The sequence below is a fragment of the Zonotrichia albicollis genome, chromosome 9 (genome assembly GCF_047830755.1).
Source record: "Zonotrichia albicollis isolate bZonAlb1 chromosome 9, bZonAlb1.hap1, whole genome shotgun sequence".
In the NCBI taxonomy this organism is placed as follows: Eukaryota; Metazoa; Chordata; class Aves; order Passeriformes; family Passerellidae; genus Zonotrichia; species Zonotrichia albicollis.
In genome coordinates this window covers 23,973,826-23,992,729 of record NC_133827.1, presented here as the reverse complement: position 1 = coordinate 23,992,729, position 18,904 = coordinate 23,973,826, and the positions used below count along the sequence as shown (strand labels likewise).

Here is an 18,904-nt window from a genome sequence, read left to right as displayed (position 1 = left end):
ACCAGGAATGTTCAGGGAAAAAAAAATGTGGCATTATTTACCTCAATAAACACACAGAGCTTGAAAACAGTAGGACTTCCTGAAGCCAGTTCCCCTACCCTACTGCTCCTTGTGAAATTGCCAGGAAAGCAAAGAGCCCCATGGGCAGGCAAAGCTCAACACAGCCCCTGGGCCTTTTGCTCCTGCTCAAGGACATGAACAGCAGAACCAAGTGCTCCATTGCCCAAAATGCACAGGACAGAAGATCCTGGCAGGAAGGAGAGTGTCTCACAGGACCCACAGCATCACATCACCTTGAAGAATGACTGTTGGAGTTTAAAAGGAGTCTCCAGCTGTGCAGCAATCTGCTTACACGTCTCCTTCTAGCCAGGATGAGGAGATGAAGGAGATGCAGCTGGCATTTGATGCAGGCAGCCAAGCCAGCACACACATGTGACAAACATAAACCAGCACACACATGTGACAAACACAAGCCAGCACGCACATGTGACAAACATAAACCAAGTGCTCCAAGAGCTGCCTGTCCCACCCTGGGACAGAGCTGAGGGCAGCTCCTGACGCGGGTCCTGGCCAGCTGCCCCATGTCCATCCTCTGAGACTGCTGGTGGGAGAGAACACCTCCAGCTCTCAGAGCTCTTCAGAGAGCCTTTGGGGGAAGCTTTCTCCATTATCTACCCCATGAGTTGAGCTATTAGTAACCACAGAAAGCACCAGCCTTGTGGTGAAAACAGCACAGGAAAGCAGACTACCGAACTCAGAAACCACAAGAGAAGAGAAAGGGACCAAGAACAACAAACATCACAACAGGGGACAGAGTTTTCTATCAATCCTGGGTTCATCCCCAGCTACCAACACTGAAGATTCTGAGGTCCTACCCTGGGGTTGTTTTCCCCAGCACTTTTCTCCTTGAGTCTGAACTCGAGATGTGACAACTATCAGCTCTGAAACAAGTGCCTCAGGAGTTTGTCTTACAAGCAGGGACAGACTGACTGGAACTGCTCACATGACCACCACGACCTCCACCTCATGAGCTGCAGAAATCACTGCTCACAAAGCAGTCCCAGGTCCTTCCCAGCACAGCACATTGAAGTCAACCAGCATCCTTTTCTGTTTGACTGGGGGGCAAACTGCTGCAAGCAATTCCTGAACCCTCACAGCTGAAGCAGGAGCCAGACTGTGACCTTGTCAGCCAGCCCAGTGTGGGCTGTTTGTAATATTGAGTCAGAACCTACAGAAAAACAGCTGAGCTTGCCCTTTACTACTCCCTTTGCTTCAGTCAGCTAAAATTCACAAGTCTGGCTTCAAATGCCACAGTTCCACATGTGGATAAGAGGGATAAAATATCAAGCACTTACAAGAGTTATGCTCTGCTCTAAAGAAGTTTGAAAATAGAAGACATGTACCACTTGTATAAGTATACATTTAGTGTTACTGTTTTGCTTTTATAAACAAATTTATCACAGAAAGGAACAGACATTTTCAACATTTCATGCTTAGAAAAGCAGTAGCATATTTTAAAATTACCAGCCCTCCTCCACAAAGCTGTGCACTGCTTGCTAACAGAGATTCACAATCTCACAACAGCATAAAACATTCATTTCCACTCCAAATGCTTCAGGAGGTACCTCCCTTCTAACAAAACAAAATAAATCAGTGGCTTGGGCATTTTCCTGAGTCTAAATGTATAAACACTCATTTTCATTCCATGAACATAAACCATATCATCAATCATTTAGGCCTAAGATCAACACCAACCACTGACCCAGCACCACCAAACCATGACCCCAAGTGCCACATCTACATGTCTTTGAGATGCCTCCAGGGATGGTGGCTCCACCACTGCCCTGAGCAGTCTGTTCAATGCCAAACCACCCTTCTGGTGAAGACTTTTTTCCTAATACTCAATATAAACCTCCCCTGGCACAACTTGAGACTATTTCCTCTTGTCCTGAGAGAAGAGACTGATCCCCACCTAATACAACCTCCTTTTGGGTAGCTGTAGAGAGTGATAAAACCCCCTGAGCCCCCTTTTCTCCAGGCTAAACACTCCCAGCTCCCTCAGCCACTGCTCATCAGACTTGTGCCCCAGACCCGGCACCAGCTCCACTGGGGAACTGCTCCAGTTCTCAGTGTCTGCCTTGTCATGAGGGGCCTGTAGCAGAATGTTCTGCCTAAGTGGGGGTAAAACAGCTCAAATTTTACCCTATTTGCAAAGAAGCTGTAAGTGCTGGATGGAGAAGGAGGGATTCATGCTAATTTAGGTGTTGAAGAAAGCTGAGACCAGCCAGACTCACCAATCCCAAAGTTCAACAGTTATTCTGAGGATGTGAAAAATCAGTGCTTCCTGACAGAAACAGGCACTGATGAGGCTGTGACAAAGTTCCTGATAAAACAACAACAAGTGCTAGCACTGTAACTCACCTGAAGCTGCAGGGTGCCCAGCTGGCACAGCTCACCTGGAAGCACAAGGGGATCCAAGAGGGTTTTGGTTTTGCTCTGGAGATGGACTTTGCTGCAAGTTTGGACCAATTGCTCTACATCCTGAAGCTGGCAGAAGTTAAAGTATCAGGCTACCTGGATGTCTTGGCTCCCAGCAGACTGTACTGCAGCTCTCTTGGAGTAAAGGTCTCTGTGTCAATGTTGGTATTGGCACTGAGCTGCACCTTGGCTGCCTCAGCAGCTTACATGCTTTTTAAAGCACTTCTCAAACATCCTTATCTCTAGCAGAAATGTTAAGTTCTAATTAAGCAGAAAATCATTTTATCTTTAGATGAAATGTGATTCACTCTCCTAAATGCCTACCTCCTCATCTCTAAATAAAACTCATTTAGTTAACAATTCAGTTTCATGTTTCAGCGGCAGCTCCTCCAGGACCTTCCCCCTACGCACAATTCAGAACCAACCCTAGAGCATCAAGGGCAGAGCTGTAACGAGCCTAAAGGGCAAAACAAGCTGCAATCAGACCCCTGGCTGGTGCCCAGAGGAGCCTGAAAAAGCAGCTCAGAGCCACAGGTCCCTTTATGACGTGTAGATGAGTTTAAGCACACTAAAATAACAACAGAAAACCACAAAGTTTTTCACCTTCTCTCCCTCCCTTTTTTAAAGTCATCTGTGCAAAAGACACATTCTAACTCTAATGTAACCTTTTGGGTTTGGGGGCTTTTTCACCGGGCAGAAAAAAGCACAGCCCAGAAGGACTGTGCTCAGTAAAACACAGTGAAAGATGGCAAGAATAACAAAAGAATGTTATCCTATCCTACCCTATGGACTGTACTTTTACTTGCCTTCTAACAGCAACTCACTACATTGCTGTGCATTAATTGGTACAGACCACTTTAACACAAAACATGGCTTTATCTGTAAATGCTCTCTGCTGCAGCAGGTGACAATCAGGGACAGGGCACAGTGCCCATCTGTCACCCACACTGCCCCTCTGAAGCACAACACAATTTATCTGCTCCTGAACAAACCACCCACTTCTGACGAACCAATCCAACTGCCTGAAGTTCCCTGATGGGAGGGTACAAATCAGGAGAAGTTCCAGCACTCAAACCTCTCACAGCAGTTTCCTAAATCCCATCTGGTCTGATGCAATGTAAAATAGGAATTGCAGCAGTTTTCACTCCAATGTTGTTTGCCTACTTTCATGGAAGGATTCAATCACACTCAATTACTCAACTGCACTACAAAATGAAGATTTTTTTTTTTTAATACAGTAGCCTGATTTGAACTCTCTAGATTGTATAGATTCCTACACAGCACACAAAACTGTTTTTTACTTTTCTGGAAAACAAGCAAACAAAAATTCTTACAAACAAACAAACAAAAAACCAAAATAAACTCCAAGTATTTCAATAAAGAAAGAATGCTTAAACAACATGTAATCATGGCAATTTTTAAACACACCTACAGAGTCCCATATGTGGAAAACAAACATGAGGACACTTACAGAACTGCAGACTGAGGCTCAGAAAGGCTAACAGGGCTGCCAAGGCCAGCAAGAACAGAAAGCGGTTTCGGAAAAGCATTATTATTCACTCTGCTCACTCCTCATGGTTTCATCTTCAGATATCTCTGGTTCCTGCAATCAACAAAATAGAGGCAAATTATATTTCAGATGTGGAAGAACCAGTTATTCTATAAAGGCAAGCACACAAGGTAATTTAAATTGGCAACAACAGAATGGAGAAGCTGCCTTCACCCCAAAAATAGGATTAACTGTATTTCCACAACAAAACTTTCAGGTAAATAAAAAATATTTCTATTTTCCATAAAATTAAGCCAGCTTCTGCTAACACAGGGTTAATACTCACATTCACAATTCTTAAGATAATAAAGAGTATTAAAGCTCTCAGTCCCATTACATAGTAAACAAAATTTAATAAAGCCTCAGCAGTTGCTACTCACTGCAAAAATAAAAATACAAAAAAAACCAAAAACAAGCCCTCTCGAAAACATCCAAACACACTTTTCCTTGCAAAATAACATTCTGAAGAGTACAGAATTTGCTCAAGTGCCCTGTTTTCACAGATGTACACTCTCCTGTGGAAAACTGCCCTAAATAAGGATGAGAGGGGTTGCTCTCCCCCCTTACATGCCTTTTTTTCTTTAAAAAAAAAAAACAGCTGCTCTTATGTGCAAGAGATGCCTCCTCCTAGCACTGACAGTGTGCTGCAGGAAATTGGTTAGTCTTGAAATAAATCTCCTGAGATTCCCAGATCCTTTGAACTGAGTTCTGTTTATGACAGAACATTCAAACCTGTTGACAGAAAGTAACTTTTCTTTCCCCTCCACCGTTTCTTTTCGGCCCAGAACTTATTTCCTAACAGAAAGAGGCCTCTCTTTATCTCTCCTGCTTTTGAGAATGACAAGTCTTACATACACGTGTAATTACGACACATTTGCTTACCAAAACTCTTCTGGACTCCAAAAATGAACCATCTTAGATTTTAATCTCTGAGTGCTGATAAATCTACAACTTCAAAATTCTGATTTTTTTTCTACACCATTCCCTCCCCCTCCAGTTAATTTTCTTACTGATATTTAAAAAGGTCTCAGGAATCACTGAACTTATTCCATCCACTGGGGCTGGTATTGAAAAGAGTTGTGTGATTGCAGTAAGTGAAATCCATTATACATTATATACATTTTGCAGGACTGAGGGCTTTCCAACTCATTTTACTTGGACAACTACCTTTACAGCTTTTGGAAACTGCGGAAAAAAGGAAAGATCTGGAGATTCTGAGAAGCAAGAAACCAGAGTCATTACAGTATTTTTCCCAAAGGCTAACAGCACCACAAATGGAATGTGCAAGCAGTAATAAAAATAAAGGAAAAAGAGAAGGAGGGGGAAAGTTGGAAGGAACAATTTTTAACAGTTCTCAATTTCAAAAAAATCATAGATCATCCTGGAACATCCTAGCGAAGGGCAGGCAGAAGCAAAATTGAACTACACACTGCAATTCAACAAAGCTGTGAAAGATAGAAGGTAAAAGGATTAGTGTATGCCAAACACCAGGAGAGAATAAAGCAGTTCAACCAAACAGATGGGACAACAGAAGGAACCACAGGAAAAAGCAAAAAATAGACTTAGCAGGAAGGAGAAGGTAAAATCTTTTAAAAAGCTCTCAGGAACAAGAGGTCTTGTGCACAGTCTACACAGATTAATACTGTTGTTGCACAAAATAAAGCTGCCACAAAAAAGAAAAATTAAAGAGTGAAAAATAGGAGATCTTACACAATTCATACTAGCAAAATGTTTTCCTGATTAAGCCTAATGAGCTTTAAGCCTTAATTGCAAGATCAGAAGCTTTAAAACATGGAGTGTGAAAGGCATCATTCAATAAATTACAAAGTGGAAAGATTTTTCTTTTGAATACACTTTGGCTTGCTAACAAATTAAAAGTTGCTCTGTTGTGACTTATGAGACATAGGAAGAGCTCCTGCTGAGAAGCTGTTAATTAAAAGCCTGTCAACACAATTTGCCATCAGCTCCTCCTCGGCAAGAAGCTGCAGGGAAGCAGGTGAAGGGATGTGAGACAATCCTGGAGCCTCTGCTCCTCCAGGCTGCCACACGAGGAGCACAATAACCATTCTGGACACTCACTGAAGGGAGCATTGCTACGCTAAAAATGATAAAATGAGGCCTGGAGAGGGAAGAAATAAAGGCAAACCAACACAAAACTATTCTTACATGCAGAGCAGAACACAGCTGGGTGTGCTGGACAGACCATCAGAGAGCAGGAGCAGTGCAGAGCATCCCCTCCCTGCTAAGCTGACTTTCAGGCACTGCTGATCCTCACCTGTTTACCCAGACAGAGAGCTGCAGGTCCTGCCCAGCCCCAGCATCTCCACACCATGAGGGGATGGTTCCATCCACAGCACGGGCAGTCCCACAGCAGCGCCTGCCTGGCTGCAGGAACATGGCTCAGAGCCAGGGAAGCACCCACTGCTTTTGGAGGGCACACAGCACCACAGTGAGGGGCACTCAGTGCCAGGACCAGCAGCTCCTGCCCAAAATGCAGTGATTGGTGCTCATCTCTGAGACAGGGAGGTTTAGATTGGATATTAGGGGAAATTTCTTCAGAGGCTGCCCAGGGCAGGGGTGGAGGCACCATCCCTGGAGGGATTTAACAGACCTGAGGATGTGGTGCTCAGGGACAGGGTTTGCTGGTGGCTTTGGCACTGCTGGGGAACAGCTGGACTTTACCTTTTCCAACCTACACAATTCCTCAGTTTGTTTCTATAAATGCAGTACTTGATAAAGATGACTTTAACAACTCCAAACATTTCAGTCACACTAATTTTAAATGTGGCACACTTAAACAGTTTAGAAAATCATAAGAATAGTCATTAATAAAGCATCCTGCACTGAAATGCAGCTAAGTAAAAGGCTCCGTCTCAGTCACCTTTTGCAGCATACCTACCTACATACCTATCCACAGAGTGGAACTTTTCCTTTTAAACACAATCCAAAATCTCAACTCATCAAAACATGCCAGAATGACTCACAGCACTCAGAGCACCCTCAGTATTTACCTAATCTCACACAAGTGCTGGTGGAAGGTGTTATTGCATGCTCACACCAAGGTAAAAACAGCCTTATGGTTGAAGGCCAGCCCAGGGAGTCAGGAAAAATTAGGAACTAGCCAGAAATGCTGGGAGAGAGGCAGGCAGCCTGCAGCCCAGAGCAGCTGGCAGCACCAACCTACACTGTGCTCAGCACTGGAGGGGCACTGCCAGCCAGGGCATCACACAGAGCCTCCCCCTGGCAGCACCAGCAACTCAGCACACCAGAGACAAGGCATTTCCTGACTGGCTACACTTTTGTTTAAGTCAGGCCCTGAAAATAACTTTACATCAATGCTTTCAAAGCACTTGTGAGATTATATGAGACAGTAAACCAGCACTGCCAAACTCCTGTGCCAATTGACTGATGCTGTTACATCCTCTAAATCACCAGCATCATCTATAATACAAACCTACTCTCCAGCATGAAGTACAAGCACAGAATTATACTGACTCACCATGACAGCTTAAATGAGTTTACTTGATTAAAACAGCATGTCTCCATAAATAATCAATAGTACTCCTCAAAGTCTGCCTCAATAAAATTACTGTATTTATCTGATGTGCTGCATCAAAATGACATTGTCTACTGAAACATAAGAGAGCAAAAGTGGTCACAATGGAAAAACAGCAAAGACAAATGGAGACTTTGCCCCAAAAGGAAGGCAGTGCTCAGTGTGTACATAACTGTGTGCCAAAGACAGAGAAAAGTGCATTTTGGAGCGAGCTCATCGAGTATAGGAGGGAGAACAAAAAGCCCACAGACAATATAAGGTTGATTTGGAGTAACATTCACAGGTAGTTTTAGAAAAGAATAACAGAGGGACCCACCCCTAAGTCTGATACCTCTACACTGCATAAGAGATTTTAACTATCATTTCTTTGTGATGTGTCCTTTGCCTTTCATTTGCATCTGTAGGCTCACTTTTTGACAAAGCCTGTTTTGAAGGCATCTGAAATAAAGGTGACAGCTCCTGACACAGTTATAATGAAAAGTTCTGCCTTGACTTTCACTTTAACCCGTGATTCTCCAGCAACCACTTCCCAGCCACTGGGCAGCAGCCTATCAGGCACATCTTTCATCTACTCCCAAGTCCAGCCCCCAGACAACTTCAGACAGTGAGCTCATACTCTTGAATTAGCAAGTACAGAAAACAATTGTGTCAGCAAATGGGACAAGCCAAACTCTTTCTTTGGCACTTTGCAAGTGATTTGCATTTTTTTCCGGCAGGAATGCAAAGCAGTGGCCGGGATTTTCTGGCTATGACCAAATGTACCACAGTTATAAAGATCCATGGCAAGAACCAGAACAGAGTCAAATGGAAACATGCAGCAGAACCAATTCCCTGGTCAGCATGACCTGCTTGGTTACTGATGCTTGTAATTGTCACAGTGAGGAAACCCTCACAAAACCCCTGCAGTCACTGTAGCAGCAGCAATTTAAATTGAACATATGATCCCTGCAACACTGAGGGTGCATTTTGCACAGCATCACAAAGTAACACAGCATCTGAGATACTGTTCAGCACAATTCTCCATTTCCCCATTGGAAAAAAACAAGAAACACTTTTTTTTTTTTAAAAAAAAAAAAAGCATTTAAGCAAAATAGGTCACAACACTTGGTGCAAATAAATGCATTTCTAAAAAGAGTAAAACTGGCTCATCATTGAAAATATGAAATAAAACCTCCTCAGTAGTGTTATTCGTGTTAGCCCTCCCACCCCATGAATTTAACAGGAAGTCAGTAACCACAGGACAGACAAAACTCAACTGAAAGTACAAACAGGTCAGCAGCCTCATGAAACAAAAACAAACAAAAAACCACACACACAAAAAAACCCCCAACACCTAAGTGAAGATAAATAAGCCCTGATAAAAAAGGCAATTTGTACCACTCCACAAGTAGAGCATGGAAACATCACGAAGCAGTGCCTGTCCAATAGAACATGGCTACATGTTAATATGTAAAAACTAATAGTTACTTATAAGATAATTTTATTTTTTAATTACTTAACATTTTACCAACAAGTATCTGATTTAAAAAGAAAAACAGCTAAGACACCGAAGTTTAATCTATTTTAGCACATGACAACAACCACATCCAAATTTTTCTTGTCTTTGTTTGCAAGTTTCCTCCTTACCTAGGCATTTCCAAGATCCCCACAGTGGCACAGCTGGTCCTGCACAGTGCAGAGCTATTGCATGGCCCAGCAGTACTGCCCAGCCTTTCAGGAGAGCAGCATGAGCTCCCATTTCACACAAGGCAAGGGATCAGAGATCTTACTTGAACAATTCTGCCCCTCTGCACAGCACTCGCCTTCCCTGTGCAGCAGATTTGCCCCTGAATTCAGTAAGCCTGATGAGTGCTGAGCACACAGAAGTGAGGAAGGGACCCCCAGCCAGGCTGAACACTGACACACCTCAAAGATAATCCACTGCTCTCAAAATACAGGGTTCCCTTGACTCCAAAATCTGAGCTTTTAAACCTCAAGGTACACAAGCACAAACTGGTGAACACTTTAAACACCTCTTCCTCCTAAGCAGCTTTCAAGTTTGAGCAGGACTCTCGTAAAGTTCTACACTGGAAAAGCTGGAAAAGCCACCTTCAGTTTCCATCCCTCAGAGGGCTTTCCTTCTTCTCATTTCTGTCCTACTCAGTCACCATCAGGAGCTGCCTTCTCTCAGATGCCAGAGCAGAACAAGTGTTTGCACAGTTTGGGTTTGCATTTCATTTTGCCCGACTAAATCCTTTAGAATGTATTTGTTTTACTGAACTTAGAACCCACCAGTCTATCAATCTCCTGAAACTGGCCAATAAATAGAGTCACACAGAGACATCTATGTTCAATTTTTGTGCATTAATGTTATAGTTAACGCAGTGTAACCTTAGAACACTGGAACTATTCTTTGTGAGTTTCACAGCATTGGAAATTGATTTATTCTGCAGCCAGAAATCTCTCAATTTCTGGAATTTCAATTCATCAATTTTCTGATGAAATGATGCTCACGTTATCTTGAACAAACATAAGTGAGTAAAAAAGAAAAAGGCATGAGAACTGTTAAAAAAGCATGCAAGTATCTTAAAGTGTTGGATTGTAATTGGCTTTTTCACCCTTGCATAGCAAACCATTTAGGTGTGTCATCTTACCTCCCTGTACTCTGACCACTGATTGTCTTGCAAAGAAACTTCTAAAACCAAATGCTTCTGAAAACTCAAACAAGTACTTTTGGAAGAAATGCCATAATTGTGAGTTGCAAATACCCTTATAAACACTTGAATACCAACACTGGGATGTTTTTTTAGACCAAGCACAAGAATTTCTGGCACGAAGTCACTAAACAAGATCAGCACTGCAGCTTCTACATAATCAGTGGTTCCTAGAACTATTAATAAGAAAAATCTAAGTAAATACATGAATTAGAGATGAAAACCATAGTTTCAAAACATAAGGTACTATAAATATCTGATTCTTTGGGGATTAAGTCATTGTCCCAGAACACTCTTTTCCTTCTCCATGCTCTCTGCTATTCCTAGAATTATCAGTATATGTGAGAGAAGTTCTCAACAGTTGCAATTCAAATATTATTTCCAGATCCTGTACATCCTTTCATTAAAAATAAATAAATAAACCCACTATAAATTCAGTCTCCTGTTCTCCAGAACACTTTTCCTTTAGAGACCCAGCTTGGAGCCAGCTTGCTGCCTTTGTGCCCAGGCTCTGGCAGCACCCTGACAGCAAAGGCATTTTTGCTCCTACCAGCTTCACTGGGCTGTTTACACAGAATATCCAGTGCTCCCATCAGCCAGGACACAGGCATGACATGCCCCTGCCTGGAGGAACCTAACAAAAGTCTAAATTAGCTCTGACAGTAAACAAAGGGAAAAGGCAGGGCTGCGCATAGAAACAATTATGGAATGTTTATTCCAAGCTGTCTGCAGAGTCCTTTATGTTCTGCTTTCTCACAGATTTAGACATCTGTTTAGACCAGAGGACAAAACAGAGGTCAGCAGCAAAATTCACACTTGCCAGCTCACACATGCTCTCCCTTTTGGTTCATACTTTTAGTCACTGATGCTATGCATCACTTCACTCTGGGGGCTCAGAGCCCACGTGGGAACCTCCAAGCCTGAGCTCTGCTCCCCAGCATGGAAAACACCCAGGAAAGCTGCACACAGCACCCAGAGGAATCTCTGAACTCCTCCCCAGAGATGCCTGCTTGGCACAGGCAGTGCTGCTCTAAGGGCTCCGAGTGCAGCACAATCCCTGAAGAAGGATGTGGGTTTGAATCTGAAACTGCATTTTGGACAGAACAAGATACAGCATGAACTGCTTCCCTCAGACCACAGAGAAGCTTCTCTGGTGTGTTCCAGTCTACCAATAAAATCCAAACTATAATAAAATATGTCAAATTACAAAGCCTTCAACAGAGTTCAAACAACAATGGATCACAAGCCATTCCCTTGTTTAAAAGTCAGACTTCATGGCATACCCAAATCTTAACTATTGAAGAGACCACTGCAGTTTCTTTGCTAGCTTAAAACCTCTTCTCTTATTTTCATATTCCTTTTATGAATTGCTTTAAGTCCCCATGCTTTGGCCTTTGGTTTTCCAGCTATGATTTTATAGGTTTCACATGGTTTACTCACTTGAACAGCAAATGGAGCTCATTAAATACTTCCAGGAGTAGGTGTCCTTAACTTTGGTTTCTTTTGGCCCACATAAACCCTTAGCTCAAGAGATTCCCCAGTTCAGACAAACTTTTCAGTAAGTGTTTTGATCTGGCTTTGCTTATCTCCTTTTGTTTGGAAATAAGATCAATGTCCTGCAGTACTGTGTAAGTATTAAAAAACCTGAAGTCAATACCAACCCATCAGTCCAGCACAGCACTTTGGAGGCTCTGCTTGAACCAAATTTTAATACCCAGGAAATTCTGTCAGAACTCTGTGTTGTGCACTTCAGGAATGTCCCCATATTCCTACTCCCTTTCCTATGTAATACTAGGTCATACAAGCCTCTGAACTGCAGAGAAAGTAAAAACAAAAGCAAAGGAAGTTATTTCACTTCCTTAAAGGAAACTGAGCAACTCTATTTTAACATTATTATGAAACTTGAAGGAAACCTTATGATTTTGATGGCTCCAGGCCAGAACTGAATATTAACTGGCAGCAAAACCATTCTAGAACATAGAGATAATTAAATAATTCTTAAAAAACAGCACCAGAATGTAATTATTTTAAACTTACCATTTTAAAACCATATACCATATGCTCATAACTATAAGCATAGATCCTAATCACCCCCAGATCAGCCAGTGGCTGATCAGATAACATCACAGCTCAAAAAAAGCACACAAAGGCAAAGCAGTTAACATGTTTAAGTCATTAAATGATTTTTGGGGTTTGTTTTTAAGGTAAGGTTTTACTTTTTACAGTTTTAATTGTTTGAACAACTCCATCTCCTGCTATAACACCCCTGTGCATGTTTCCTGAGCCTCCCTCTGCCCCAGTGTCAGGGGCTCTGTCCTGGGGCAAATAACTTCTTCTGGCACTAACTTTGAAAGTAAACATTGCAGGGATGCACTCAAAGCTAGTTGTGATCAACCAGGGAAGACAAGGTGAATAAACAGATAGTGAAGAAAGCTCATAAACACAAAAAAATGCTTATTTTCCCAGAATGAGTCAAATTTATCCCATGTAATGCTCAAGATGATGTTACCTTTAAGGACAGTATTTTTCACTGCTTGTCAGCTCTTCCACTCAGGTTAGATTTGATTTTCAGAATCTGAGTTACCAAATCTGTACTACTTTTAATTCCAAATGACCTTATACTGGTTCAGTTTATACCCTAGCTCACACAGACACATGCTGCTGGTGGAAGTTACACACCACAGTCCTCAGGGCCCACACAGGCTGATTTGCTCACAGTATCCAAACTGAATGGATTTGGGGACACTTTCTCTCTTCAGCCCACTCTCCATCCTGCCTTGTGTCCCATCTTCACCTGGTCCTTCACTCATCCTCGGGAAAACTGCCAGAATCTGAACCCAGTGTCCCAGCCATTCCCCCCGAGCTGTCAGGGGGAAATGCACCACTCACCACTCTCACCCTAAAATTCACCATTTTACATCTGCTGGCCACCAATGAGAGCTTTCCAGGCAGTAAAACACCATTTTACTAAATTAGCTTAATTACAGATGTGGAAAATGGCAGTGCAACAATCTGGTAAGTGTTGCAAGAGGGATGGAAGGGATGACATTGATTTTTACCCATCACATTTCTACACTATCCTGTCCTTGTGTTCAAGCTATGTTTTGACCCTCATCCCAAAAGATTTTTCTTCTGCCTATAGCCCTGCATGAGATCTGTTCCATCCTGGTTTTATATGTCAGGTCACCCAAGACTTCCATATTCAACCACTTCCACAAAACCTCAAGGATTCAAAATTACAGGGCAGATACACACTTGTGTTCCAAATGGAAAACTTGTGCTTCTCCATACATCCTACTATTACCCACTGCAACTCATACTGGAGAGAGAAAAAAAAAAAAAGATTAAACATACTTTCTTCAGCAGTTTTGTCATCTTCCTGCAATCTAACCCCAGAATGGTGATTACACAGATGCATTAGCACACAGTCAGCATTTTCTGCTGCCCTTTCCTCCCCACAGCACTCTGCACAGCTGCCAGCTCGCCTGGCTGCTTGAGAGCTGAATGGGGAATAACACAGGCAGCAAACTGGGAAAAGTGCCATGCTGCTGGCAAAAGGGCATGCCTGGCTCTTCCCTGGATCCTCATGGCAGCAGCACAAGCTAACCACTAGGAACACATCATCTCACAGAGAGAGACAGCTGAACACACAGGTGCAGACAGGACAGTTATTGCTTCAAAAGGAAAAATAAAAATAGGTTTAGGTAAACAGCGCTGGCATTAAACATCATGTCCTAGCATTTCCTTGGAAAGGCCCTTTGGCTACAATTCTGTTGCTTTATTTGCTTAGCTGTTCTACATTTTATCAGCCCACAGAAGCTCCTCATGAAGGTACCCAAAGGTCTTCAGAGAAAGACAGGCTGTGTTCATGCTCAGGAGCCATCAACAAACCAACACCACAACCACAGAGAATAAAGCATGAGAAATGCAGGGCAAAGTGCAAGAATCACTCTGTCCCTTTAAGAGTGATGAAGCACTGAGGGTACCAGCTGTGTGTCTGCAGGGTCCCCATCAGCACTGCCTGCATCACAAGGGACAGCACAGCACCCTCCACCCCCGGGTAACGGGGACATTGATCAGTGCACACCCTGACACACAGCTGTGCTGTCTCTGGCTTTATTTTCACAAGGGAAACCATCAATGTGACAATTTCAGGGGAAACTGCCTTCATTCTTGGTTCACGCTGAAGTTTTGGGTGTCTGTAGAAGCTATGAATGGATCAGTTGAAAAACAGCCCCTGATGAGCGTTTCCAGACAGCCATTCTGAAAGTGCTCACCATGTGGCACAAACACATAAGCCTAATTATTCCAGCTTCCAAAAATCAGTTAAGAAATATGCCAGCTGTCTAGCTTTTCAAAACCCAGTTTACTTCTCTAATCAATGTGAAATAGCCTGTCAATCTTGCTCTGAATCCTCTGCCTGTCATCAGAACCACTTAGAGCCTAATCACACACTTACCATCTACCTTTGTAGCCCTCCTGGCAAATGTTTCTATTATCAGCTTGCACAATGCAGAAAAAAAAAAAAAGCTCTTTCTTGCTGCTCAGGATGAACCATTACATTGATGATTCAGGCATTATCTGTTTTTTCAAAAAGAATTGTAAATGCCATTTGTCACAGTACACCTTCCCACTCTTGTATTTCTTCACTGAACAAGAAAATGCCTCACCCAGCTGTAATCAGAGAACATCTAATATTTTCAAGACAAACGAGAACATGAATCTTGAATTCTAACCTAAACTTAATGGAACAAAACAAGCCATGCGCTCCTACATTGACTTAAGTCAAGACTCATGTATCCTCCCCTACAAATTTTAGACAATAAAATTTCCCAAATTCTTCTGCCCTAAATAGTGTGCAAAGCTAAATGCTTGTTTCAGGGGACTGACTTTGGGATTCACCAAAGCCTGATTTTAACAGAATATGAAGCATGTCACAGTCTGCACAGCATTCCCAGTATCATCCTGGAAAACTGCTACAGAAACCTTCAGTCATCATCAGCCTTTGCACAGCTTTATGACCAACTGGTTCCAATTCTGTTTCTGTGTAACTTATGCCATACACTGGCCTACATTTCCATTCCCTGTCACAGAAAGCATTTTCAAAAGCATGTAAAAGAAAATAAGAAAACATGCATTTTGAAGTACAATATTTTATCAGTAACGCAGTATTTTAATACAAGCCCATTAAAATTACCATGACACTCAAACCCATGCAAGCAAAAATCTTGCTTGAAATCTACATTGAAGTCTCCTTCCAAGCATTTGACATTTCTTCCCTTTTTGCTCCAAAATTTAAGTTTTCTTTTTTGTATATAATTTACCACCCAAGCCAGAGTTTTTCAAATACACCCTTCTGAATGTGAATCCATGCTCACTCACTGCCTCCCTCTCCCAGGAAATCAAGATTAAAGGCTATATCCAAACACTTCCCAAATGTGAAGCACTGCTGGGACAGTTTTGACCCAAACTACATTTTTTGTCCAACATTTGGACTACTGAGGTTCTCTTTAAGCAGCTCTTTTCTCACCCTTGAGGCTGCTGTCTGGCAGCATTTGTGTGTGTGCTGCCCCAGTGCCACAATACCTTTCCCTGCACATTATTGATAACTATCTACCAGTAACTCCCAAAACTTTCCTGCCTTCTCTATAACATACTCCATCTTTAGTCTGCTCATACCTCCTTCACCAAATGATTCTCTAAACAGCCAAAGCAGTAGCTGAGTATTTGGTGCACATTCCCAAGCTCCTTGAGAGAGCACCTTCATCCCTTTGGCAGAGGCAGGCTTGAAGACTGCACCCTCTTGAACAATTAAAGTACCACCAGCTCCTCTGTGGCATCCATCATAAACCAAAAATCTAAATCATAAAGCATATGTTAGTAGGTGGATTAACATTTAATTCCTATGCTCATGTGATGTATGCTTGTGAGCAACACATATCTCACAGTGCTTCTCCACCCAATTAATTGCCAACATGTTATTGTTGGCCAAAAGATAAAATTGTGGGGAGATGAGGAGAATATGCAACTAGAACTGACCATAAATCCAGATAAAAGCCACACTTAGAACCACATGAACCCACCATTCATTCTTTGGGCAATAACATGCAGACACACTTAAGATACAAAGCCTTTGTATGTAAAAGAATCTTTTCTTTTCTTTTTAATATTTGCAGCTTCATCAAAAAAAGCATCCAAAAGTCTAGTTTCAAAGGTCTCCTATAAGATTGTGAAAATAAAAAAGAAAACTCACAGGACACTTTAGGTTTTGTTTGTATAAGGAGGTTATGGTAAGTGTGTAAAAATACACAGCCCCTTGTAAAACCACTGGATGAAGCACACTGCACGGGGACAGTGATTTTGCACACCATGAAGCATTGCTTTTTGTGTTTCTTCACTCCAAGATGCCCACCTCTAAAACTAGACCAAAAAAAAAAAAAGACAAAAATAAGCTGTTAGAGAAGATAAAGCACCCAATTATGAAAATTCAACTATTTGAACAAGTTAAAGTTTTTTACAAGTTAAACAAGTTTTTAACAAGTCAAAGCCTGCAGCCTTACCCGAGGCACACCTCTACACAGGCACAGACACAGCCTCAGTTACACCAAAGCCATTTTACAGATCTGTTGTTGTCAGACCTTCCTATGACACCTCTGTCCCTCAATGCTTCCTTTGCCTCAGAACAGGGAGCTTATTCAGCACAGACTCAATTTTATAAATTAAAGTATAAAGTATATATACTATATATATAAGTAGTATTTCAGCACTACTGAGTTTACATAACACAATCAAGATACTACAATTAAAAGCCATTAGAAAGGAGCATATGTGTTTTAACCATGTGCACTACTTGTAGTTACCTTTTTGAGAAGATTAAAATTAAGCAGCTTTTGCTTTTCATCTCACTCACACCCTCCCACTACAAGTTCTGTCTGAGCTAATCCTCCTTCTAGAGACGTCAAAACAGGGCATGAGTATTACAGCTACTTACTGCCAAAGTGTGCTGGTTTAATATCCCATTACTATTATAATACTGGCACAATAACTTATTATATGTGACAGCCTTTGCAGTTAGTCAAAGATAGAGCCACTTATTCAGTACTGACTTTTGCATCACATAAAAATATCTTTGTAAAATTTGTAGAAGAGAAAATTTAAGATCTGTACTCAGACGCCCATCTGAGACTATGATGCCCGACAAAATAAAAGGCTTTTAAAGTCATTACACATGCTTTTCCTACCCTGTAATTTCAAAGACTTTATGCAAAGTGATCAGTCCAGAAATTCAGGTTACAGTGTGTACAAATGTATTGTTTACTCCTTACTTCCCGGCTTTTTAAAACACACTTTCACAGAGTTTTGTGTTTTTTTAAGGGCCATGCTCTGCACAAAGGCCAAGACAATGTCCACCTCAGAGCACACTTCCCATGAGAAGCCCACGCTTGTCAAAACGCTCAGGGTTATTATTCGGGAACCTGCAGCACAGAAATACAATAAGAAGTCTGTTCAAGGTCCGAGAAATATCTAGGTTAAGTACATGCGATGCAAAGGATGCTGTGGGACACGCTAAAGACAAGCGGCATCAGGAAACAGGTGGATGCACGAAGTTACTCCACTCCAGCCACAGCGTATCCGTCAACAATGGATGGCAAGGGCCGGAACCCGGAGCAGCCTCGGTACCCGGAGAAGTGCAGAGACCCGGAGCAGAGCCGGGACCCGGGGCAGAGCCGCTCCGGCCGCGCTGCCGCTCGCTGCCAGCCGAGGCGGGCACACGCGGGGACACGCAGGGGAACGAGCCCTGCCAGCCCCTGTCCTGCACCGCTCACACACACCGACACCAGCACCGGCTCGCACACGCACCGGCACCGGCTCGCACACGGCTCGCTGCCCGCGGGTCTCGCCCAGACCGGGTCCGGCCGCGCTCCTGTCCGGGGCAGGGCTGTCGGGCTGACCGGCCCCGAGGCCCCGCCGGCCGAGCCCTCACCCACCAGGCCGGCCCGGCCGAGGCTCCGCGCCCGCAGCGCTCCCGCCGCCCCTCCCGGAGCCGGGCACGGGCCGCACCCCCGCTGTCCCCGGGCGTCGGCAGCGATCGCCCGCCCGCTCCGCCGAGCCCCTACCGGGACAGCGGAGCACCGCGGACACAGCAGAGGCGTCCCGGGGCACCAGGCACAGCGCTCCCCGGCGGCGCGCCCCAGGCGCTGTCCCACCTGCCCGAGGGGCCCAGCCCCGCCCGCAATCGCCGCTCACCTGCCTGGCCGCGCTCGGCGCCTCCTCCCGGGCCCGCAGCTGGAGCCGCCGGAGCCGCCACGCCACGGCCGCGGCTCCGCGCCCGCCGAGCGCCCGGCCCACCCTGGCACCGCCCCCCCGGCCACGCCGCCCGCCCGCGCCCCCTGCCGGCCGCCGCCGCCCCGCCACCGCCCGGGCAGCTCCGCGCGGCACGGCCGCGACGGGACGGGACGGGACTGGCCGGGCCGGTCCCACAGCCGACGTGGGACGGGCCGCCCACTGCCCCCCGCCGCATACGCGGCCCGCCCGCCGAGGAGCCGGGAAGGGTCAGCCCTCTAAGCCGCCTTCTTTCACAGCCGCAGCGGCGGAGAGCAGCGAGAGGCTCCGGCGCCAACAGCGGGC

At 44.0% G+C, this 18,904-nt stretch overlaps 1 protein-coding gene across 1 annotated transcript in view; it reads right to left on the bottom strand.

Moving 5' to 3' along the window:
* The window catches only part of PXYLP1 (2-phosphoxylose phosphatase 1), a 47,806-nt gene extending 29,130 nt beyond the window's left edge, over window positions 1-18,676 (bottom strand). Inside the window, exons 1-2 of the mRNA XM_074547037.1 lie at window positions 18,524-18,676; window positions 3,950-4,081 (exon numbers count right to left, since the gene is read on the bottom strand). Of these exons, the coding sequence (XP_074403138.1) occupies window positions 3,950-4,028 (79 nt within the window). The 5' untranslated portion in view covers window positions 4,029-4,081; window positions 18,524-18,676. The remainder of the gene's footprint in view (window positions 1-3,949; window positions 4,082-18,523) is intronic.
* Between the last annotated feature and the right edge of the window lie 228 nt (window positions 18,677-18,904).